This window comes from Dryobates pubescens, chromosome 6, assembly GCF_014839835.1.
Source record: "Dryobates pubescens isolate bDryPub1 chromosome 6, bDryPub1.pri, whole genome shotgun sequence".
NCBI classification, from domain to species: domain Eukaryota; kingdom Metazoa; phylum Chordata; class Aves; order Piciformes; family Picidae; genus Dryobates; species Dryobates pubescens.
This window is the reverse complement of record NC_071617.1, coordinates 43,530,498-43,556,385: the sequence shown is the minus strand read 5'-3', so window position 1 is coordinate 43,556,385 and position 25,888 is coordinate 43,530,498. Positions and strand designations below refer to the sequence as shown.

General features: G+C 42.2%; 1 protein-coding gene across 1 annotated transcript in view; it reads left to right on the top strand.

Annotated features, from left to right (window-relative positions):
• KIF6 (kinesin family member 6) overlaps positions 1 to 25,888 on the top strand; it is a 215,962-nt gene that overhangs the window by 49,575 nt on the left and 140,499 nt on the right. Inside the window, exons 8-10 of the mRNA XM_054162516.1 lie at positions 1,723 to 1,866; positions 6,545 to 6,631; positions 10,463 to 10,566. Of these exons, the coding sequence (XP_054018491.1) occupies positions 1,723 to 1,866; positions 6,545 to 6,631; positions 10,463 to 10,566 (335 nt within the window). The remainder of the gene's footprint in view (positions 1 to 1,722; positions 1,867 to 6,544; positions 6,632 to 10,462; positions 10,567 to 25,888) is intronic.

The following is a 25,888-nucleotide window of genomic DNA, read 5'->3' as shown; positions in this document are numbered from 1 at the left end:
TCAAATATTTTATATCACAACAGATCATGGGGTACTCTAGCTTTTTTATTTAATAATAATTGCATCCTATAATGTAAACAGCTGAGAAGGGAAGCTGAGAATAGTAGGTGTACCATTTCCTTTTTGGCAAAGGCATACATATTCTGAACTAAATGATTTCTTTCCAGCAGTACACTGTAACCATGCACCTTTTATTTGTGTGTTACTTTTCAAGACCTTTTCTCAGAAATTTACTGAGCTTTATAAAATCCATGTGCTTTATGAATATGGAATTTTAAAAGCATATTTTAAGGAAGTTTTTACTTGAGTACTGTTCATACTTTATCTCTATTATATTCCAAAAGTCATGGCAGTCTGGGGAAGTCCCCACAGACTGGAAAAGGGGAAACATTACTCCCATTTTCAAAAAGGGTAAGAAGGAAGAACCAGGGAACTACAGGTCAGTCAGTCTCACCTCTGTGCCCGGAAAGATCATGGAGCAGATCCTCCTGGAGGCACTTACTGACGCAAAAGAATAGTGAAGAGGTGATTTGGAACAGTCAGCATAGCTTCACCAAGGGCAAATCCTGCCTGACAAACCTGGTGGCCTTCTATGAACACATGACAACATTAATAGATGAGGGGTGAGCAACTGATGTTGTTTATCTGGAGCTGAGCAAAGTCTTCGACACTGTCCTGCACCACATCCTGGTCTCCAAACTGGTGACACATGGGTTTGATGAGTGGACCACTAGATGGATAAAGAACTGGCTTGATGGCCACACCCAAAGAGTGGCTGTCAATGGGTCCATGTCCCAGTGGAGGCCAATGTCAAGCGGAGTCCCTCAGGGATCAGTCCTGGGACCAGTCCTGTTCAACATCTTTATTGGTGCCATGGACAGTGGCATTGAGTGCACCCTCAGCAAGTTTGCTGATGATACCAAGCTGTGTGGTGCAGCAGACACGCTGGAGGGAAGGGATGCCATCCACAGGGACCTGGACAGGCTGGAGAGGTGGGCACAAGCCAACCTCATGAGGTTCAACAAGACCAAGTGCAGGGTCCTGCATCTGGGTCGAGGCAATCCCAGGCACAAATCCAGGCTGGGCAGTGACTGGCTGGAAAGCAGCCCTGAGGAGAGAGACTTGGGGGTGCTGGTGGACGAGAAGCTCAACAGGAGCTCTCAGTGTGCACTTGCAGCCCAGAGAGGTGGTTGAGACCCTATCCCTGGAGGTGTTTAAGACCAGGCTGGATGAGCCTCTGGCCAGCCTGACCTAGTGTGAGGTGTCCCTGCCCATGGCAGGGGGGTTGGAACTAGGTGATCCTTGTGGTCCCTTCCAACCCTGACTGATGCTATGATTCTATGATTATTACAATAGACAAACTATAAGGAAGATTTTCAGTAAGTTCCTGTGTCCTCTGAAAGTATGTAGGTTTTAGTTTCAGTTTTAGGTTTTAGTTTGCTCAGTTCCCATGTTGCTGAGAGGCTGTAAAGCTAGGGTGTAAAACTAAATCTATTTGATCATTCAGATCCAGCTCCTATAAAGACATAAAAGCACACTGAAATATTACTTGAAATTATTTTAATAAAATCAGTGAGTTTGTTGCTAACTGGGTGCATAAGCATAATTTTGATGTCAGAAGTTTAAATTCACAAGCAGATTTGTTGTAGTTGCTCTTTTTGTGTGTCAGTTATTAATACACACATGAATTTGAAGTCTTTTCCATTTTTACTATTCTTTCAGGTAATAATTGCCCTTGCAGAGAAAAACCGGTCCCACATTCCTTACCGAAACTCTATGATGACCTCAGTGCTAAGAGACAGCTTGGGAGGAAACTGCATGACTACCATGATAGCAACACTTTCCATAGACAAGAGAAACATAGATGTATGTTATTTCTCTCTGTTTCCTACCAAAATGTTTTCACTTCTCTGAATATCCTGCTCTTTTGAATTTTATACAGTTTGCAATTCAAGTGTGTGTGAATCATAGAATCAATAAGGTTGGAAAAGACCTCAAAGATCAAGTCCAACCTGTCACCCAACACCTCATGGGTACTGAACCTTGACTTCAAGTGCCACATCCAATCCCCTCTTGAACACCTCCAGGGACAGTGACTCCACCACCTCCCTGGGCAGCCCATTCCAATGGCTAATGACTCTCTCAGTGAAGAACTTTCTCCTCACCCGACCTGTGCTTTCATTCTCTAAGTAATCTCAAATAAAGGACCTATTTTTTGTATTTGCTGTTTCCCTGATGAGTAAATGCTTGAGTTGTGAAAATGCATTTCCAAGGAACTTTCCACAGGACATGTTGGTAAGATCTATGAGTAGCTTATGGATCATACTGTAAATCTTGGGAGTTGAGATTTGACAGAGTATGGTAGAAAACAAGAGTTCAGTGTGGGGAAGAAGGAATGGGGACAGGGCGGTGATTTGAAATTTGTGGAAAATTTTCAAATACTAATTTCCTAATTCCCTGATTTCCCCCACTGGAATTCTATATAGTGATAATTTCTTCTCTTTTGTTTACTAGAGGGTCCATAGTGAATTGGACTACAACTGGCTGATGACCAGTCAGCACCGGTGTTCTGAAGAGTTCAATTACAGGGCCAGTGCTGTTCAATGTATTTATCAGTGAGCTGGATGCAGGAGTTGAATGCAACATTAGCAAATTTGGCAACCATAGCAAACTGGGAGAGATCTCCAGAGTTTGGAGCATTGGATGAACTTAAACAGGTCGAAATGTTGGATTCTGCACCTAGAACAGGGTAACACTAAGCACAAATATAAACTGGGAGAAGAGCCACTGAAGAGGAACTCTGCAGAAGTATCTGGGGGTGCTGATCAGCAGCAGGTCAATATGAGTCAGCAGTGTGCTCTGGCAGCCAATAGCACAAACCACATCCTGGGCTGCACTAAACACAGCCTAACCAGGTGGTCAACAGAGGTGATTATCCTGTTGTATTCAGAGTTAGTGCAGCCTTACCTTGAGTACTGTGTGCAGTTCTGGGCCCCACATTTAAGAAGGATGTGGAGGACTTTGAAAGTGTCCAGAAGAGGGCAATAAAGCTTGTAAAAGGGACTGGAAGGAATGTCCTATGTGGAGCAGCTAAGGGCCATGGGCTTGTCTATTTTGGAGAAAAGGAAGTGGTGGGGTGATTTCATTGTTCTCTACAGCTTCCTGAGAAGTGCAGAGGGAGGTGCTGAGCTCTTCTCCATGTATCCAGTGATAGGACATGGGAATGGCTCAAATCTGTGTCAGTGGAGGTATAGACTGGACATTAGGAAGCATTTCTTTACACAGAGAGTGCACTGGCACAGACTTCCTAGAGAGGTGGTTGATTCCTAAGTTTGACAGTGTCTAAGGGACATTTGAACAACACATTTAATAAGATGATTTGAGTTTTGGTCATCTCTGAATTCGTCAAGCAGTTGGACTAGATGATTGTGGTTGGTCCTTTCCAACTGAAATAGTCTCTTCTGTTGTGCTCTAAAATATGTTGCAATATGAATGCATAGAACCTTGCTCAAAGCCATTTATAATCTGATTTCCTGATTTCCTGTAACATCAAATCATTTTAATACAAATACACATGAAAAAGAAAACCCCAACTATTAAAGCTTTCCTGAAGTATGATTAGGTGGGTTGGATTGGTTGATAGGTTGTACGTGATGATCTTGAAGGTCTCTTTCAACCTGATTTATTCTATTCTACAATGGAAAGCATGATACTAAAACTGTACTTCATCTTGTTGAAGAATTTTTTCTTTAGAAAATTGACTTGGCTGTCTAATGAAAACAGATTGTTCAGACATATAATTTTGCAAGTGTGATAGCATAGAATTAACCAGGTTGGAAAAGACCCTTGAGATCATTGAGTCCAACCTATCACCCAACACTATCTAATCAACTAAACCACGGCACCAAGCACCCCATCCAATCTCTTCCTAAACACCTCCAGTGATGGTGACTCCACCACCTCCCTGGGCAGCACATTCCAATGGCAAATAACTCTTTCTGGGAAGAATTGCTTCCTAACATCCAGCCTAAACCTCCCTCGGTGCAGCTTGAGACTGTGTCCTCTTGTTCTGGTACTGGAAATTGGCCAATGTGGTCCCCATCCACAAGAAGGGTCAGATGGAGGAACCCAGAAACTACAGACCTGTCAGCCTGACCTCAGCGCCAGGGAAAATTATGGAGCAGATTATCCTGGCGGCAAAAACTGCGCACCTGAAGGATGGCCAAGGGATCAGGCCCAGCCAACATGGATTTAGGAAGGGCAGGTCCTGCCTCTCCAACCTGATCTCCTTCTATGATCAGGTGACTGCCTGGTGGATGTGGGGAGGGCCATGGATGTAGTCTACCTGGAGTTCAGCAAGGCCTTTGACACCGTCCCCCACAGCAAACTCCTGGCTAAGCTGTCAGCTCATAGCTTGGACAACAACACTCTGAGCTGGATTAGGAACTGGCTGGAGGGCTGAGCCCAGAGAGTGATGGTGAATGGTGCCACATCCAGCTGGCAGCCAGTCACTAGTGGTGTCCCCCAGGGATCAGTGCTGGGCCCCATCCTCTTTAATATCTTCACTGATGATCTGGATGAGGGGATTGACACAGTCATCATCAGCAAATTTGCAGATGACACTAAGTTGGGAGCAGTTGTTGATCAGTTAGAGGGCAGAAGGGCTCTGCAGAGGGACCTCGACTGACTGGACAGATGGGCAGAGTCCAATATGATGGCATTCAACAAATCCAAGTGCCAGGTGCTGCACTTTGGCCACAGTAACCCCATGCAGAGCTACAGGCTGGGGTCAGAGTGGCTGGAGAACTGCCAAACAGAAATGGACCTGGGCATGCTGATTGACAGCTGCCTAAACATGAGGCAGCAGTGTGCCCAGGTGGCCAAGAAGGCCAATGGCATACTGGCCTGTATCAGGAATAGTGTGGCCAGCAGGAGCAGGGAGGTCATTGTGCCCCTGTACTCTGCATTGGTTAGGCCGCACCTTGAGTCCTGTGTCCAGTTCTGGGCCCCTCAGTTTAAGAAGGACATTGAGACACTTGAACGTGTCCAGAGAAGGGCAACGAGGCTGGGGAGAGGCCTTGAGCACAAGCCCTATGAGGAGAGGCTGAGGGAGCTGGGGTTGTTTAGCCCAGAGAAGATGAGGCTCAGGGGAGACCTTATTGCTGTCTATAACTGCCTGAGGGGAGATTGTAGCCAGGAGGCAACCAGCCCCAGAACAAGAGGACACAGTCTCAAGCTGTGTCAGAGGAAGTTTAGGCTTGAGGTGAGGAGAAAGTTCTTCACTGAGAGAGTCGTTCACCATTGGAATGTGCTGCCCAGGGAGATGGTGGAGTCACCATCGTTGGAGGTGTTCAAAAAGGGATTGGACATGGCACTTGGTGCCACAGTTTAGTAGTCATGAAGTGTTGGGTGACAGGTTGGACTTGATGATCTCTGAGGTCTTTTCCAACCTTATTGATTCTATGATTCTAAATTCTTCCATTTTAAATACAGACTGGTGTATCTTCAAAATTTTTACTGTAGGTTATCATTCATCACTGGAACTTCCAAAGCTACTGTGTAATGTTTTATTTATTATTGAAGCTGAGAACAATTGCTGGCTTTTTTTTTTAAATATGTAGAACTTCATATAAATTCTCTGTCAGGGTCTGGTGTGTAAGTATCTGATTATTCAAACAATACTTAAGCATCCTAGATTTCATTCTGTGCCCTAGATAGGAGTATGCACTGGTCATGACTGAATTTCCTCTCAGTCTTTCATCTTTTTGTTTTCTGCCTTCCTTTCCTCCTGTACTCCATCCTAGGTTATCTGACAGTTTTCTATTTGGTATCATTGTTCTTCTGTATGCCTCCTACTTCCAGGTCTCCCAGCCTGTTTCTCATTTATACTTCTTCCCTTCATCCTTTTTCACAGCTTCGTTTGCATACACTTCTCTGGTCCCATTTTCACTGAAAGAATATTTTAGTTCTGTTACTCTTTCTCATCATTCAAGTTGTTATCTTCTGAGTAGTATGGCTTTCTTATCCTTTAGTGCCAACTGGGGACTCATTTGAAGCACAGTTGAACAGGGGATTGACATGGTCAATAAAATCTTAGGCTGGATGTTAGGAAGAAGTTCTTCACAGAGTGAGTGATTGCCCATTGGGATGGACTGCCCAGGGGGTGGTGGAGTCACTGTCACTGGAGGTGTTTAAGAAGAGACTTGATGGGGTGCTTGCTGCCATGGCTTAGTTGTTTAGAAGGGTTGGATGATGGGTTGGACACGATGATCTTGAAGGTCTCTTCCAACCTGGTCTGGTCTGGTCTGGTCTGGTCTAGTCTAGTCTATCTGTATTATGATTTGGCAGTTTTATGTTGCTGTCATTAAAATGCTACCCTAATTTCCCTTGAATATTATTGGTTTCGAGTATGAAATGAAAGACTATTTCTGCAAAATATATCAAAAACCATAGAAGTTTGCTGACTTCATTGTCAGTCTGCTCTACTCACCTGGTACAAAGCTAACTGTTTGGGGTTTTTTCTCTCTTTCTTTTTTTCTTCCAGGAATCCATATCAACCTGCAGATTCGCACAGCGGGTTGCACTTATTAAGAATGAAGTTGTTCTTAATGAAGAAATCGACCCCAGATTGGTGAGAGTTGTCTGGGGGCAGAGAGGAGATTGCTTGGTTCAAGTTTTAATGATCAGGAGCAGTCAAGGGGTGGTTGAGGATTTGATATAGAATCATCAATGGGTTTCTATTTGCAAGTTCCATTTTTTTTTCTTATAAAATAACTACTATTTTTATTCTTTTGGGTATAATTTTAATAGACTATTATAAAACCTTTTAAGGCTTTCTTGGCTCTTAAGCATCTGAGGCACAATAGTCACTTTCACCATTATCTTCATGTTGTCTCTTAGGGTTTTTGTTTTTAAGTCATGATCACAGATAATTGGATGTACCTAAAACTTTTCAAATCAAAAATTACTACTGGTCACTTGATGAAAACACACTGCTCCACTTAAACAGTTTGTGTATATGAAAGCTAAGAACACACAGGTGCAGTCCTTCCTTGAGACTGGTCCAAGGAGCATTGTAACTGGGAAGAAAGAACTGTAAAATTACCATTAGGAAAAAAGGGAGATGAGTAAATGGGATATGGAATGGAATGGAATGGAATGGAATGGAATGGAATGGAATGGAATGGAATGGAATGGAATGGAATGGAATGAACAAGGTTGGAAAAGACCTTTGAGATCATCAAGTCCAACCTATCATCCAACCCTATCTAATCAACTAAATCATGTCACCAAGTGCCCCCCCCACACAAAAGCCCCAACCAACCAAGAAAAAAAGAAAAAACACCACAAAACCCCAACTAAACAAAAGAAAAATAACCCAAAACCACAACTACCCACAACCAGCAAAACACCAAACAACAATAACAATACTAGTTATTATTATGAAACAAACAAACAAACAAATCCAACAGACAAAAAGGAAAAAGCAAACAAACAAAAACCCCACAAAGTAGCTAAAAATAAACTCAGTAGCCACTGAACAACTTTTTTTCTGTCTGTCCTTTTTTTCTTTCCTGAACAGACTTTATAGTAGCAAATCATGCAGAGTATTTCTTCCATGGCCACAAAAGTGTTTGACTGAGGTGGAATGCATGCAGGCTCCTGAACATTTATTACATCCCATGGAGCTATACTCCACCAGTTTGGTATGTTTTGCTCTGCCAGATCATTTAGCAAGTAAAGCAGAAGTGAACTCATGAGAGTTAAAAAATTATCCCCTCTTCTGGAAGAGGCCAGGGAATGTAGACACCTAGAGTTCATGTACCTCTGTGCTCATTGTGGAATTCATTGCCCATCTTAACTACCTTATTTATATACTGAGGGTGCAGACTCATTATTCAGCTGCAGTGCTGGATTTGCAATTTTTTTCATAAAGTGAAATGCCACCTATTTGCAATATTTATCATCATAATGCTTCTTGATAGAGATGAGTTGAGTCTGGCTGTTGTGTAAACATCATTCTTCATAACAGACTTCCCAACTGTGTATTCAGCTGTGAACCTCTCTCACTCATGACAGAAGGATTTGGCTTAAAGTGAAAGCTAAACTGTTGAGCTTGAATTAAATGTAATCTCTTTTGGCATTCATTTTAAAATAGAAATAGTATGCCTCTGTGGATTTTGTGTTACCTTAATATTTGAAAATCAATCTTGTATCTATATCCTGAAAACATTACTTATGTTATCATATTGAATTGTAGAATAGAATCATAGAATCGTCCAGGCAGGAAGGGACCTCCAAAGGCTGTCTAGTCTGACCTCCCTGCAGTTAGCAGGGACATCCCCAACTAGGTCAGGTTGCCCAGGGCCACATCAAGCCTCACCTTGACTGTCTCCAGGGAAGGGACCTCAACAACCTCACTGAGCAACCTGTTCCAGTGTTCCACCACCCTCATAGTGAAGAACTTCTTCCTGATATCCATTCCAAATCTGCCCTTCTCTAATTTGAAGCCATTGCCACCTGTCCTGTCACTGCAGGCCCTTGTAAACAGTGTCTCCCCATCCTTCCTGTAGGCCCTCTTCAGGTACTGGAAGGCTGCTATCAGGTATCCCCAGAGCCTCCTCTTCTCCAGGCTGAACAACCCCAGCTCCCTCAGCCTGTCCTCATAGCAGAGATACTCCAACCCCTGATCATTTTCATGGCCCTCATCTGGACCCTATCCATCAGGTCCATATCCTTGAGGTTATTTCTGATTTAAACATTGGACAGGAATAGTACAATCAGTTCAGCTTCCTGCTATTTTATTCTCCATCATGAAATCTTATTTTGTTGACTCAATAATTGGCACAGACTGCTACATCAGAGTGTGGCACCAGAGAGAGACAGTCTAAAAATCAGGTTAAAATATTTAGCCTGCAATATTCTCAATATGCTCTTGCAGCATCTGTTCACCATCCTCAGAGATTCTTAAATAAAATATTGTACATTAGCTTTTCAAATTTCTTTGTAGCAAATAGGTTGCCAGTAAGTTTATGGTTAAAAGAAATCATAGAATCATAGAATCAATAAGGTTGGAAAAGACCACAGAGATCATCAAGTCCAAACTGTCACCCAAGACCTCAGGACTACTAAACCATGGCACCAAGTGCCACGTCCAATCCCCTCTTGAACACCTCCAGGAATGGTGACTCCACCACCTCCCTGGGCATCACATTCCAATGGCTAACAACTCTCTCTGTGAAGAACTTTCTCCTCACCTCGAGCCTAAAGTTCCCCTGGCACAGTTTGAGACTATGTCCTCTTGTTCTGCTGCTGGTTGCCTGGGAGAAGAGACCAACCCCTTCCTGGCTACAACCACCTTTTATATTCATATGTATGCTCAGACTGTTTTTATTTTTAAAGTAAAATTTGGGGGATTTGGGCTTTTTTTTTTATTTGTTTGTTTAAAGTTTCCAAAGTCATCAAGTCATCTTTACTTTGAAAAAGTAAAAAAAAATACAAATACTTGAAGAAATTTTAACATCCATTGAGAGCATGTCATCAGTTTCAACAATCTTATTTCTGGAAAGTGCATGAATCATTTTTCCTGAAACCATTCTTCACCTGGAAACTTCTTTTGCACATGGAATCGGTGTAGTCACATTCATCTAAAAATATTGTTGGACTTCTGATACATTTAAGCCATTATAAGGTAATGCATCATTAAAATGAGCAATCATTAGGTATCCAAAAACTTATTCACATTTTTTTAGACTTGGGGATTTGCATGTTTTCTGCACTTTGTAGAACTTAGTCTTGGGAGGCTAATAATTTGTAAAATACCAGTATTTTTTCCAAAAGTACAGACTCCAACAACAGTTATTAATTTTTGAATCTACTACAGATCTCTAAGTCACTTTCCCAATCATTAATTCATTAAAGCATTTTAATGTCATTGTGTCGATTCATACGATTTGTGGTTGGCACCTGGTATATCCTATAGGATGCTGTAATGCTAGTCAGAGTGCAGTGCTACCTGAAAAAGAGGAAAAGCTAAGATTAAAATACTAAGATCCTTTTTGAATTTCTGCTTCTAAATGAAAAGTGAAAAATTACTTCTGGAGATCAGTTGTCTCTTCCCTGTGAAGACATCAGTTCTACTTTAGGGGTTGTCACTGCTAACAGGCAAAACTGAGTCAGCTCTTTTGATACCTACATTAAATTCTCATTTGCAAATCATCTTTTGGATTTTTTTTTTCCTGCACAGCCATGTCCTCTAACACACAGAATTTACCCTGCTTGGAAGACTTAAATGGAAAAATGCTTGATCTACTTAAGGCATTTGGAATGTTTTTTAAAGGAAGATGTTTAAAAAAGACAAAACACAAAGTGTATTATTTCCCTAAACTTAACTTTCTGTTATAAATTATAAGCGAGTTATTAATTTGTATGTGGTGACTGGTTTATGCCTTGCTGTTTGTAGATGATTGTCCAGCTGCAAAAAGAGATCCAGGAGCTGAAGGATGAGCTGGCGCTGGTGACTGGCAAGCAAAGAACATCAGAACTTTCACAGGAAGAGCTACTTCAGTAATGGCTTACATTATTCTCATTTTCTTCTTCTGTGGTGATGCTTTTAATCAGATTCTTTGTGCATGTAAATATTTACATTCTTCTCAGAATTTTAAACTTGGCTGAGTGAATAATAAAGTGAAGGTAGGTGCCAGGCCGGAATGGTATTTTTCCATGAAACGTTCCATGAGGCTGCTGGCTGTGATTTTGCAGCCTCAGCTTTGAGGAAGTGAAGTAAATGCAAAAGATGGGAATGCCTGTCAGATGCCAGGCAAAAAGAAATGTTGTATAATAATGCAGAATCAAAAAAACCTACTCTTTATCAAAACTGGATATATGATCTGAGTAGAATTCAGGACATAGTCCTTGTGCTGAGAAGTATCCTGCTACAGTGTTAGACATAGACCAAGAGAAATCTTGTATTTCTGATGCATGATTAATTGATGTCTTAGGTCAAATATAACAATTTTTACTGAGCATTGAAAATACATTAATAACTCACAAGTGGTTTGCCACACTACACTTTTATGTAACAGATCAGTACCGCATGGAAGAACTTTATATGTGTAATATAGAAATATATACTTAGATCTAAATGTTCACAGTATCCTAGCTTTGAAAAGTAATCGATTCTGTAGGATGGACGAACTTAATCTCTGAGCCTCATCTGTACAAAGAAAGTAGCAGCTGCCTAGAAATTTTCTTTGGTTAGTATATTTTGGGGGCAGGTGTTGGTCTGTTAGAGGGTAGAAGGGCTCTCCAGAGGACCTTGACAGCCTGGACAGATGGGCAGAGTCCAACATGATGGCATTCAACAAGTCCAAGTGCTGCACTTTGGTCACAACAACCCCAAGCAGAGCTACAGGCTGGGGACAGAGTGGCTGGAGAGCAGCCAGACAGAAAGGGACCTGGGGGTAGTGGCTGACAGCTGGCTGAACATGAGCCAGCAGTGTGCCCGGGTGGCCAAGAAGGCAAATGGCATCCTGGCCTGCATCAGAATTAGTGTGGACAGCAGGAGCAGGGAAGTCACTGTGCCCCTGTTCTCAGCACTGGTTAGGTCATACCTTGAGTCCTGTGTCTAGTTCTGGGCCCCTCATCTTAAGAAGGACATTGAGACTTTTGAACATGTCCAACTTTTAAACATGTCCAGAGAAGGACAGCGAGGCTCGAGCACAAGCCCTGTGAGGAGAGGCTGAGTGAGCTGGGGCTGTTTAGCCTGGAGAAGAGGAGGCTCAGGGGAGACCCTATTGCTGTCTACAACTACCTGAAGGGAAGTTGTAGCCAGGAGGGGGTTGGTCTCTTCTCCCAGGCAACCAGCAGCAGAACAAGAGGACACAGTCTCAAGCTGCACCAGGGGAGGTTTAGGCTGGATGTTAGGAGGAAGTTCTTCACAGAAAGAGTGATTGGCCATTGGAATGTGCTGCCCAGGGAGGTGGTGGAGTCACCATCTCTGGAGGTGTTCAAGAGGGAATTGGATGTGGCACTTGGTGACATGGTTTAGTAGTCACGAGGTGTTGGGTGACAGATTGGACTTGATGATCTTTGAGCTCTTTTCCAATCTTCTTGATTCTATGATACTATGAGAGTTTGTTCACATTCAATGATATATATATACAAATGGGTAGCCCAAACAGAAGTATTGACTTGGATAAGGGCTGAAAACAATCATGATTTACTCTTACTGGAAAATGTCTATGTTGTGGTTACCATGTAGTTTCGTATCTGTAATGAAATCTAAATATCACTTATCAGGAAACAGATGGATCAGATTATTAAGACAGACAGAAAAGGAAAAGAAATGTGGTGTTGGTTGTACTGTAGCATACAGTATTCCAATTCCTTTGGAATCATGAACAAAAATGGTTCTTAGGGGAGTGGTACTGTAGCGCATTCCAGACAGAATAATTGGGGTTTTTAAATTGATTTATGAATTTTTAAATATGCCAGAGAAGAAATTACAGTTAAGATCATTATGGGTTTCAAGTAGTGTGTAGACATTTCTGCTTAGTTAAGGTATCATCTGAATAGAATAGAATAGAATAGAATAGAATAGAATAGAATAGAATAGAATTAATCAGGTTGGAAGAGAACATCATGATCATTGAGTCCAGTCTATCATCCAACACTATCTAATCAACTAAACCATGGCACCAAGCACCCCAGCCAGTCTCTTCCTAAACACCTCCAGTGATGGAGACTCCATCACCTCCCTGGGCAGCACATTCCAATGGCCATTCACTCTTCCTGGGAAGAACTTCTTCCTAACTTCCAGCCTAAACCTCCCCTGGCACAGCTTGAGACAGTCTCCTCTTGTTCTGGTGCTGATTGCCTGGGAGAAGAGACCAACCCCCACATGGCTACAACCTCCCTTCAGGTAGTTTTAGACAGCAATAAGGTCTGCCTTGAGCCTCCTCTTCTCCAGGCTAAGCAACCCCAGCTCCCTCATCCTTTCCTCATGGGGCTTGTGCTCCAAACCCCTCCCCAGCTTTGTTGCCCTTCTCCGGACACGTTCCAGCAACTCAACATCTTTCCTAAACTGAGGGGCCCAGAACTGGGTACAGGACTCAAGGTGTGGCCTAACCAGTGCTGAGTTCTGGGGCAGAATGTCTTTCCTGCTCCTGTGGGCCACACTATTCCTGAGCTCGATACTTAAGTCAGTGTGTGAATAAGCTGTAGTTCCTTCTTTTTTTTCTCAGGAGTGAGAAAGAAGTGTCTTGAGGGATTATTTTTATTCACTTAAGGGAAGGGGAAAAAATAAAGATCTGTCACATAGTCTTTCCTCATAATGTCCCATTGTCATTCACTAAGTATAGAACAAAATGGAAAAGAAATGCCCTTCACTTTTCTTGTAAATACTACATCGTAATACAACACATCTTATCAGTCCTGTGAGTAAAGCTGCAGCTCTCTGTAATGCTTATCTTAGAATTCTGTATTAAATGGTAAACATTTATATTACTCTGTTATATTCTTTCTTTTATTACTATGTCCTCATCAGTGTTAAGGTACATGTATTCTGCTGCTCTCTTTTTGTTTATTTAAATAGCACAGCATAAAAAAATTAAGGTAAACTACGTAAGTGGTTCAGAATGTGGCTCATGAAACACTTCCGAAATCTGAATTGCTTGCTTTGGATCTTGCTGTCTGCTTCCTCAGCTGTAAAAGTCTGATCTCTAAATATTGCATTGAGATGGAGAATTAGTTTCTTGTTTGGGGTACTGGGGAAAGGAACACTTTGGACAATTTTTAAGAAATATAAAAATAACGTCATACATCCCAAACAGAAGGATATTGTACTCACACAGGCTTCTGTATTATGCTTTAGAATAGAATTCAGTGGCCTTCAAATTACCTTTTTTTTGTTGTTGTTAGAAGCATGCCAAAAGTAAAATGGAGAGCCCTTTATGTTTGAATCATTTGGGAGATTTTTGTGTTGTTGTTGTCATAAATGAGCTCACTAGCAATTTACAACTTGTGCCCAGAAAGTCAGGATTTCAAATCAAGGTTCTGTGTTCCAGAGCACCCACGCTTCCAGAGACTTTGCCAGTTGGAATTCTCTAGGAACAGGACCAGAAGTACTAGCTTAGCACTTTAATTTATTAATAACTTTACCTTATTTCTTTCAGATACATATGTTATTACAGACACTTCTATTTTCTACTTCAACAGTCATATATTGTTCATCTCGTTCAAGTCCTGGGTTTCTCATTACTTCTTTCTGTCTTTCATTTTTTTTGTTTCAACATTGTGACATCTGCATGCTATCATGGTATTAACAATATTGCACTGTTGTACAATATAGAACTTTAACAGTTACTCATACTTAAGCTCTTGAACAAATGGTTTCATTTACAAAGCAGAGCAAATGTTCTTATTTGCTGGTCAGTGTTCAGTTTCAGTTGCAAAGTGGAAGAAATAGAATCAAGTTACCTTGCCTTATGTCAACACAGCTTTTCAGAGGGTAGATTGGTGTAGCACTTAGCAGACTGCCTGACATAAGCTGTGTAGGCAATATTCAAGAGAAAAGCAGCTATGTTAACTATAAAATAGTCTTAAAATGTCTCACATTAACTTCTAGCATAGATGCCTGCTTTAGAATCCTATTAAATCAATTTATTTCTCTAGAGGGCATTTTTTTTTTCCTTTTAAATGTTATAAGATCCTTAGTGACAGGACAAGAAGCTGAGATTCCTAATTCAGGTAACAAAGCTGGATGCTTAAAGTATATGTAAATAATTTTCTTTGATCTTGGTGTTTTGTTGCAAGGCCAGTGAAAGTGGAAAATATTCTTAGTGTTTACACTGATCACCTTTTACCCTGAAACTATTGAGAGAGAATTGGAAGTCCTTTTCAACAATCAGCAGGTTTGTTTCACCGAAGGGGTCAGAGGGAGGAGTTTCTAAATGATGTCCTGTTTTCTGATGTTTGAAAGTTTACCTTTCATCTGATGTCACATAATTTGAAGAAAGGCTATGAAATGTACTATAACTCCTATTAGCCAGGCATTTGATTTAAAAACAGCATAGATGAATTTGATTGTTTAGATGTTTGAAAAAAATCTTGGAGCTAATTTCCAAACATGTTCAAAAGTGCTTGATGATAATAGCTTTTGGAATCTTGATGAAATTCTTTGAATGCTTCGTCCACTGAATTGCTTCTGGAAGTACTGCTGAAGAACATATCTAAGTGCCAGGTTCTACACATTGGCCACAACAACCCCTTGCAGTGATACAGGCTGGGGTCAGAGTGGCTGGAGAGCAGCCAGGCAGAAAGGGACCTGGGGATACTGATCGATACTAGGCTGAACATGAGCCAGCAGTGTGCCCAGGTGGCCAAGAAGGCCAATGGCATCCTGGCCTGTATGAGGAATAGTGTGGCCAGCAGGAGCAGGGAAGTCATTCTGCCCCTGTACTCAGCATTGTTTAGGCCACAGCTTGAGTCCTGTGTCCAGTTCTGAGCCCCTCAGTTTAGGACGGACATTGAGACACTTGAACGTGTCCAGAGAAGGGCAATGAGGCTGGGAAGAGGCCTCGAGCACAAGCCCTATGAGGAGAGGCTGAGGGAGCTGGGATTGCTTAGCCTGGAGCAGAGCAGACTCAGAGGAGACCTTCTTGCTGTCTACAACTACCAGAAGGGAGGTTGTAGCCAGTTGGGGGTTGGTCTCTTCTCCCAGGCAACCAACACCAGAACAAAAGGACACAGTCTCAAGCTGCACCAGGGGAGGTTTAGGCTGGATGTTAGCAAGAAGTTCTTCACAGAAAGAGTGATTGGCCATTGGAATGTGCTGCCCAGGGAGGTGGTGGAATCACCATCACTGGGGGTGCTTGAGAAGAGAGTGGATATGGTGCTTGATGTCATGGTTTAGTTGATTCGATAGTGTTGGATGATAGGTTGGACTTGATGAGCTTGAAGGTCTTTTCCAACCTGGTTAATTCTATTCTATTCTATTCTATTCTATTCTATTCTATTCTATTCTATTCTATTCTATTCTATTCTATTCTATTCTATTCTACTCTACTCTACTCTACTCTACTCTACTCTATTCTATTCTATACTTGTTTGCATCTTTTACCACTTTAATTTCTGACTTTTTTCTGAGCTTTTTCATCTAATTAATAATCTGTGACACTTCACAAAATCCATATGAATCCTTTAGAATTCCTTGAATAGTTTCTGTTTATCCTGAGTTTATTCTTTTTATTTCATTTTCTTGCTACCTTCTCCTTAGAGGTATTGATATTTTTCAAATGTTGGTAAGCTGAAGCTTAGTGTTTCAGTGCTACTTTTAGATATACTCCAGTGATTAGAATATGACTATTGGGATGGCCACAAATATTAGCTGACAGTGTAGCATTACTTTATGTATGCATTTTGGGTTTGCTGTTCTAAAGGACTGTAGAAGGAAATCATCTACTTGGCGAGCTACTTGACATGTTTCTTCTCCAAAAAGACAATCTAGCGTGCAGCATTAGTGCAGGCTTTTTCCCCTTATTTCCGGCCAGTCTTGGTCTTTTTATAGCCTATGCCAAATCTCCCCTTGACTTACTGATAAAAGAGTTATATCTGTGTGCATTTCATCATTGGAATGATTTTCAGTTGTGTAATCTTTACATGTGTTTGCCATGTTGAAGCCATTGAATGCAGAAAGCTATCCTTACATAAGAGGCTGAGGGAGCTGGGGTTGCTTAGCCTGGAGAAGAGGAGGCTCAGAGGAGACCTTCTTGCTGTCTACAACTACCTGAAGGGAGGTTGTAGCCAGGTGGGAGCTGGTCTCTTCTCCCAGGCAAGCAGCACCAGAACAGGAGGACACAGTCTCAAACTGTGCCAGGGGAGGTTTAGCCTAGATGTTAGGAAGAAGTTCTTCCCAGAAAGAGTGATTGGCCATTGGAATGGGCTGTCCAAGGAGGTGGTGGAGTTATCATCACTGGAGGTGTTTAAGAAGAGACTGGTTGGGGTGCTTGGTGCCATGGTTTAGTTGATTAGATATTGTTGGGTGATAGGTTGGACTCAATGATCTCAAAGGTTTCTTCCAACCTGGTTAATTCTGTTCTATTCTGTTCTATTCTGTTCTATTCTATTCTATTCTATTCTATTCTGTTCTATGACTTAAAGGCTAGTAGTCTTATAATAAAAAAAAGGGGTATTATATCTGTAATAGGAGGCAGATGCTTCTGTACTGTGCAGTGTGAGTGTTTAATGGTAATCATTCATCCATATAGGATGCTGTTTGATTTCTGTAAAGACTTAGAACCCTTGTTTTCTGGATTTTTATCTTCAAAGAACTGAACTTGATAAAACTGAAAGAAAAAAAAAAAAGCCCAAGCTCAAATATTTCATGCCAGCTTGAATTTAGCTAACCTTTTCAGATTCCTGCCTGTTGGCTGTATAATAAGGCAGTGTGTAAATCCTCTGTGTTGATTCTAGTATTAGCAAAATGCACATGGCATTCAAATATCTGTTGATTTCTACTCAGAGTGAGTATTGTGGCAGATACTTTGGCTGGAGTCTGTTGTACTCTGCCCAACCAGGGTGAAAAGCCAGATTAAATATTCTGTAGATATCTAGGAGGTCTCATGATTGCTAGCTGTTGTTCTTATGAGGGACTTCATCTTCCCTGATGTCTGATGGAAATAAAACTCAGGGAGCAGTCTCAGAGGTTCCTAGAGTGTGTACAAGATAACTTCCTGATGCAGATAGTGAGAGAGCACCAACTAGGGAAGGGGTTACCTGCTGCACCTGCTGTTTGTGAACAGAGAAGGACTTGTGGGTGATGTAATACTTGGAAGCCATCTTGGGCACAGTGATCACAAAATGGATTTCTCAGTTGGAAAAGTAAAAAGGGGGTTCATCAGAACTGCTACTTTGAACTTCAGGGGGACAGACTTCAGCCTGTTTAGGAGTCTGGTTGATGGAGTCCCTGGAGAGGCAGTCCAGAAAGGCTACATACTTCAAGAAGTCTTAGAGGTCCAGAAGCAGGTTGTCCCCATGTGCCGAAAGGCAGGTCCACAGGGTGGAAGGCCAGCCTGGCTTAATGGAGACATTTTGTTGCAACCTAGGATAAAAGAGGGTGGAAGGCCAGCCTGGCTTAATGGAGGCATTTTGTTCAATTAGGATTAAAGACCACTCAGGCAGATTACAAAATTGATGTGAGGCTGTGCAGGCAGAAAATTAGAAGGTCCAAAGCCCATCTGGAAATTAATCTGGCTTTGGCTATTAAAGGTAACAAGAAGTGCCTCTACAAATATATTAGCAACAAGAGACTACATGAAACACGCTGTTTCTGCACAATAATTTTCCTTGAATAATCTACTATGAAAGCGTGAAATTTAAATGACTATAAAATTACTCTTAAAGTTGGGGAGGGGGTTGAGTGGTTTTGTTTGGTTGATTTGGTTGTTGGTTTTTTGTTTGTTTGGGAGGAAGGCTGCAATAAAATAAAGATTTGTATACTTTATCCAAGTTGATGCAGACCTGTTTCACTTTACCTTATGAAGAATATTTGGGTGTTTTTATTTTTGCACAGTTATTTTGCAGTGACTACCTGGTGTCAGTTCAGTTTCCTGCTCTCTGCCTGTGCCCTTGAGAGTGGTGCCTGTGGAATCTAGCCTTCAGTTTCAGAAGCTTTACCAAAAAAAAGTATTAATAATCTGAATTAATTTAGTTTCACCCATACTTTTGTTTCTTGCTAGTATGACTCAATCCCATTATTTGCAGGCCAACAGTATGAAGCTGAACCTCAGCAAATTTGTAGTACAGCACTTTACTGTTGCTCAACTTCCCCCTGCGTAGACTCATAAACACTTCAGTATGAAGTGTATTATGTTTAGACTTTTCATTTCATTGTAGTCGATAGTAGAAAGGAGATCTTTGTCTTTATTGTCCTGTAATAAATGTATCTTCTCACTTGTTAAAGCACTGTACAGAGGTTTAAAGTGGAAAAAAAGCAAATCTTCCAGACTGCAGAAACAGACGACAGTTAAGGACTTACCGCTCTTACTTCCCTGCTCGAGGAGTTCTCCAAATCAATGTAGCCCTATTCCAGGACTACGGTAGTAAAACTATTTTTACAAATACTGAGGGAATTGTACAAAGGCTTAGGTAACCAGTTCCACTATTTAATTACCTTTATTTCATCCAGGCATTAACCCACTGTTGTTAAAGTAGGCACTAAGGAGGTATTTCTGGGTACACAATACAACATTACCCTCTGTATATGTCAGTTGTGTTAGGCAATTGCTATCATGTATACTATACATAGAATCATAGAATCAATAAGGTTGGAAAAGACCTCAAAGATCAGCAAATCCAAACTGTCACCCAACACCTCATGACTACTAAACCATGGCTTCAAGTGCCACATCCAATCCCTTTTTGAACACCTCCAATGATGGTGACTCCACCACCTCCATGGGCAGCACATTCCAATGGCTATCAACTCTCTCTGTGAAGAACTTCCTCCTCACCTCAAGACTAAACTTCCCCTGGTGCAGCTTGAGACTGTGTCCTCTTGTTCTGTTGGTGGCTGCCTGGGAGAAGAGACCAATCCCCCACCTGGCTACAACCTCCCTTCAGGGAGATGTAGACAGCAAGAAGGTCTTCCCTGCGCCTCCTCTTCTCCAGGCTAAACAATCCCAGCTCCCTCAGCCTCTCCTCATAGGGCTTGTGCTCGAGGCCTCTCCCCAGCCTCATTACCCATAGTTGCATAGTTTCCCTGTGTTCCAAGAGCAAGTGATAGGAGCTCTCCTCAGCAGCTTAGACCCCCACAAGTCCATGGGACCAGATGGGATCCATCCTAGGGTGCTGAGAGAGCTGGCAGATGAGCTGGCCAAGCCACTCTCCATGATTTTTCATCAGTCCTGGCTCACTGGAGAGATCCCAGATGACTGGAAGCTGGCCAACGTGGTACCCATCCACAAGAAGGGCCAGTTGGATGAGCCAGGGAATTACAGGCCTGTCAGCCTGACCTCAGTGCCAGGCAAGATTATGGAACAGGTCATCCTGAGTGCAATCACACAGCACTTAAAGGATGGCCCAGCCAGCATGGGTTTAGGAAGTGCAGGTCCTGCCTGACCAACCTGATCTCCTTCTATGATCAGGTGACTGCCTGGTGGATGTGGGCAGGCCTGTGGATGTAGTCTACCTGGACCTCAGCAAGGCCTTTGACACCGTTCCCCATAGCAAACTCCTGGCCAAGCTGTCAGCCCATGGCTTGGATGGGAGGACCTTGTGATGCATTAGGAACTGGCCGGAGGGCTGAGCCCAGAGAGTGGTGGTGAATGGTGCCACATCCAGCTGGCAGCCAGTCACCAGTGGTGTGCCCCAGGGATCAGTACTGGGCCCCATGCTCTTTAACATCTTTATTGATGATCTGGACGAGGACATTGAGTCCATCATCAGTAAATTTGCTGACGACACCAAGCTGGGGGCAGGAGTTGATCTGCTGGAGGGTAGAGAGGCTCTGCAGAGGGACCTCGACAGGCTGGACAGATGGGCAGAGTCCAACGGCATGAGATTGAACACATCCAAGTGCCGGGTTCTGCACATTGGCCACAACAACCCCATGCAGAGCTACAGGCTGGGGTCAGAGTGGCTGGAGAGCGGCCAGGCAGAGAGGGACCTGGGGGTGCTGGTTGATGGTAGACTGAACATGAGCCTGCAGTGTGCCCAGGCAGCTAAGAGGGCCAATGGCATCCCGGTCTGCATCAAGAACCAGCAGGAGCAGGGAGGTCCATCTGCCCATGTACACTGCACTGATTAGGCCACACCTTGTGTACTGTGTCCAGTTCTGGGCCCCTCAGTTTAGGAAGGATGTTGACTTGCTGGAACGTGTCCAGAGAAGGGCAACAAAGTTCGTGAGGGCTTTGGAACACAAGGCCCATGAGGAGTGTCTGAGGGAGCTGGGGTTGCGTAGCCTGGAGAAGAGGAGGCTCAGGGGAGACCTTACTGCTCTCTACAACTACCTTAAGGGAGGTTGTAGACAGGTGGAGGTTGGTCTCCTCTCCCAGGCAACCAGCACCAGAACAAGAGGACACAATCTCAAGGTGCACCAGGGAAGGTTTAGGCTGGATGTTAGGAAGAAGTTCTTCCCGGGAAGAGTGATTGGCCATTGGAATGTGCTTCCCAGGGAGGTGGTGGAGTCACCATCATTGGAGGTGTTCAGGAGGAGACTTGATAGGATGCTTGGTTGCATGGTTTATTTGTTTAGGTGGTGTTGGATAATATGTTGGACGCGATGATCTTGAAGGTCTCTTCCAACCTGGCCTATTCTATTCTATTCTATGTAAGCAAACTTCTTCAGCTGAAACTTCAAGTTCTTCAGTAGCTTCTTTGCAGCCTGTTTTTCATAAACTTGAATTTCCCTTTTGCTTGTCAGATTTCACAGTTGACATTTAAAATGAGCTGTTCTTTAAGCAAATTTAATTTTGATAACATAATGCACAGTGTCGGTGATCAGGGGCTAAAAGTCAAGTTCTCCCAGAAATGAATCATGGCACAGAAAGCAAGGTCAAAACAAGTCCTTCCAAATCTGTGTTTTGAGGCCATGCTTCCTGCATGCTATTGAGAGCTCTAAACTTCAAAAACATACTCTCAGTTGGCTAGGAGTGCGGTTCTGATGCATTTCAGCTGTGTAATTTGCATCCTGGTTCATGTAAACACATGACTGATTCAGAAGTGGATTTTAAAAAATCAAAAAAAGATGGAAGTATGTTATTTGAATGGGTAATGCAGAAGTAGTACAAAGCTCCTCTAATTATTCTGGAGATGGGCTATAAGAAAAATTGCATGGAATCTGAAGTAATGTGGATAGAATGCTTTTGTGATTCGCGTGTGGTCTAAACAGTAAGCAGACTTCATTTAGAAAAAGAATTCCTGAAGGGTAGAAAGAAACAGAAGAGAAATAAGAGTTAAGAATGTAAAAGTTGTCTGTGAGCTACAGTACAGCATGTGTTTATATTTGGAAAAAAAAACAAACAAACAAACACCAAACAGCTATAAAGAGGGAAACACTAGACAAAGAATTTGGGACTGATTCCCAGGCACTGGCAGAGAGTACTGTCAGTTTAACACATTTTCATCCCAACTATTTAAAACTGTTTTACTTTAATTTTTCCTTCCCTGCATCAGCATAAGAACAGAGCTATGCTTGACCCAAGTTGTGTTTTCAGGTTCTGCTCTCATGATTGAAGCATAGTGCTTGGATCAACACTGTGATGCCTTTCTTTTTGTGCTGTGTTAATATGTATAAGATCACTGTCAAAATTACTTGTATGTTAATCTCACCAATGACGTGATTCTGTTCCCTTGGCATTGACTTAGAAAATGATTTTGTGTGGGTGCAATTTTTTTACTCATTTTTTGGTTGTGTATTTTGGGTTTGGTGGTGGTTTTTGGTCTTGGGGGTTTGGGTTTGTTTTTTTTAATGAGCACAGAGAAAACTCCATTCTTTGTTTGCTGCTGTTTTTCACAGAAAATGGGTCTTTGATACTTTCATATTTTTCCTCCTTTGGGGAATTTCTCATGGAAAAACTGTTCTTCCTTATACAGCAGGATTCTGGCAATGGGCTTCAGCACACCCTTGCTTTTATTAGTGTAAGTTAGGCCTGCTGTTCTTAGGATAGAAACTTACAGCCCTAAATGGAAGAATGGAGACTTATGAAAAATCCTCTTTTTACATTTCATCTACTGTAATAACATTAATAAATATTTAACGGTCTGTAACTTCCTTTGCCTAACAACATACCAAAAGAAAAGGGGAAAAAAGAGAGAGCCATTTTGGATCTTGAGAAGTTAAAGGAGATTTTGTTTTTCATCCAACACTGATTTTAAATATTTTTTTCCTGACACGTGAAATCAGCTATGATTATCCATGGCCCAGATTTGATTAGCACAAATTCTGCGTGGAAACATTATTGAGAGCTTTAGTAAGCTAAAACTAATGAAGAATGCAGCAGCTGCCTAGCTAATGTTACTAACCATAACAAATAAACGACTATTGGTTAAATACTTGTTTCAACACAGAGAGATTGCAGCATTTCTAAAATATACTTTGTAAGGATTTATTTATTTATTTAGGTACTTGCACTGAAAGTATCTTGTGGATAGGTAGAATAGAATAGAATAGAATAGAATAGAATAGAATAGAATAGAATAGAATAGAATTAACCAGGTTGGAAAAGACCTTTGAGATCATCGAGTCCAACCTATCACCCAACACCATCTAATCAACTAAACCATGGCACCAAGCACCCCATCCAGTCACTTCCTAAAAACCTCCAGTGATGGTGACTCCACCACCTCCCTGGACAGCACATTCCAATGGCCACTCTTTCTATGAAGAACTTCTTCCTAACATCCAGCATAACCTCCCCTGGCACAGCTTGAGACTGTGTCCTCTTGTTCTGGTGCTGGCCACCCAGGAGAAGAGACCAACCCCCACCTGGCTACAACCTCCCTTCAGGTAGTTGTAGGCATCAATAAGGTCTGCCCTGAGCCTCCTCTTCTCCAGGCTAAGCAACCCCAGCTCTCTCAGCCTCTCCTCACAGGGCTTGTGCTCCAGACCCCTTCCCAGCTTTGTTGCCCTTCTCTGGACTTTCCAGTCTATTTCAGATTACTGTAGCCTTTTTCAGATTTTTGGATGTAATTCACCAGTATAACAAACCCCCCTCAAATTTAGATAAATCAACCATCTTACACCAAAAGAGCAACAGATTCTGAAATAAAGGTACATGCTGCATATTTTCATAGAAGCATTTAAGTGTGACTTGTAAGCAATTTGGTAATTTTTTATTCGGTGTTTATAGCTATCCCCTAGTTAGGATTCCACTGAATTTCAGTTAAACAGTTTCCATTATTCCTTTTTCCCACCAAGCTGAGTGCACTTCAACTTTCCAAGCTGAGCAGTGAGAAGGCAAGGGACTAGTATTTCTTATAAAGGCTCTCCAGTATAAAATGGAATTTTTTGAGATTGTCACAGGTTTAAGACTAATATCTTGATTGTAAGTAAGTTTTTCCAGAGAATTCAAAAGAGTCCAGGAGATGGACAGCCCAAAGGGGCTGAACAGAACATAAGGGATATATTTATCCCATTTCACAAAACCACACAGAATCACAGAATCAATGGCATCCTGGCCTGCATCAAGAACAGTGTGGCCAGCAGGAGCAGGGAGGTCATTCTGCCCCTGTGCACTGCACTGGTTAGGCCGCACCTCGAGTCCTGTGTCCAGTTCTGGATGTTGACTTGCTGGAATGTGTCCAGAGAAGGGCAACAAAGTTCGTGAGGGGTTTGGAACACAAGCCCTATGAGGAGAGACTGAGGGAGCTGGGGTTGCTTAGCCTGGAGAAGAGGAGGCTCAGGGGTAACCTTATTGCTCTCTACAGCTACCTGAAGGGAGGTTGTAGCCAGGTGGAGGTTGGTCCCCTCTCCCAAGCAACCAGCACCAGAACAAGAGGACAAAGTCTCAAGTTGCACCAGGGGAGGTTTAGGCTGGAGGTTAGGAAGAAGTTCTTCACAGAGAGAGTGATTGGCCATTGGAATGTGCTGCCCAGGGAGGTGGTGGAGTCACCATCATTGGAGGTGTTCAGGAGGAGACTTGATAGGGTGCTTGGTTGCATGGTTTAGTTGATTAGGTGGTGTTGGATGATAGGTTGGACGCAATGATCTTGAAGGTCTCTTCCAACCTGGTTTATTCTATTCTATTCTATTCTATTCTATTCTATTCTATTCTATTCTATTCTATTCTAAGATGCTGCCTCTTGTAATAGAAAAGGAAGTAGATTTTTCTGTTTGCATAAAAAAATATTGCATATTAAAAAATCCTATGCCCACAGCCTCTACAAATCTAATCTTCTGAAAGAGAAGGCTTGAGGTCTTCTACCATTTATGAGATGCTAGAAGAACAGAAAGTTGTAAAATAAGTGTTGTGATTTAATCCCAGCTGGCAACTAAGCCTCACACAGCTGCTTGCTCCCTCCCCTCAGGTGATCTTAGGGAGAGAATTGGAAGGATAAAAATGTGAAAACTTAATGATTGAGATAAAGAAAATTTATAGCAAAGGTGCACATGCAAGCAAAGCAAAAATGAATTATTATTCACCACTTCCAATTGGCAGGCAAGTGTTTAGCCAGCTTGAGAAAAGCAGGGCTAACGATTACCTGGGGAGACAACTGCCAGCACTTCAGATGTCTCCCCCCACCCAGTTCTCCCAGCTTTATGTGCTGAGCATGATGTCATGTTATGCAGTATGCCTTTGGTCATCTTGAGCCAACTGTTCTGGTTGTGTCCCCTCACAACTTCATGTGCACCCCCTGCCTGTTGTGACAGGCAGGACGGGCCTTGACTCTGAGCTCTGTGAGTAAGGAAGACGTCCCAGTGTTATCAACACTGTTTCCAGTACAAATCCAAACATAGTCCCATACCAGCTACTATGAAGAAAATTGACTCTGTCCAAGCCAAATGAGAAAAATGAGACAATGAGGAAAAAAAAAAATATTCTTTCTTAGATGCTCTTACTCTACAACTATTCATGTGCATATGCAAGTGTGTTCTAATACAGAGCTATAGAATCTCAAGTATCAAATCCAAGTTTTTAGTACCAGGAACTGTGGGAAGATGTTGGGTTTGGATTGCTTGGGAAGGCTATAGGGAGGATTTGTCTTTGCTCTTACTAGAGAAAGCTATGTTTGACTCTGAGGGGAATGTAAACACCTTGTAACTGAAGGAGAGAAACTAGGCAGAATTTGCTTGGATGTGTTAAAATATTGTTTTGTTATTTTGACCTATTGGTGCCTTAATTACATGCATGCCAGGAGAAAATGAGCAATTAAGATGTGACACCTGTGC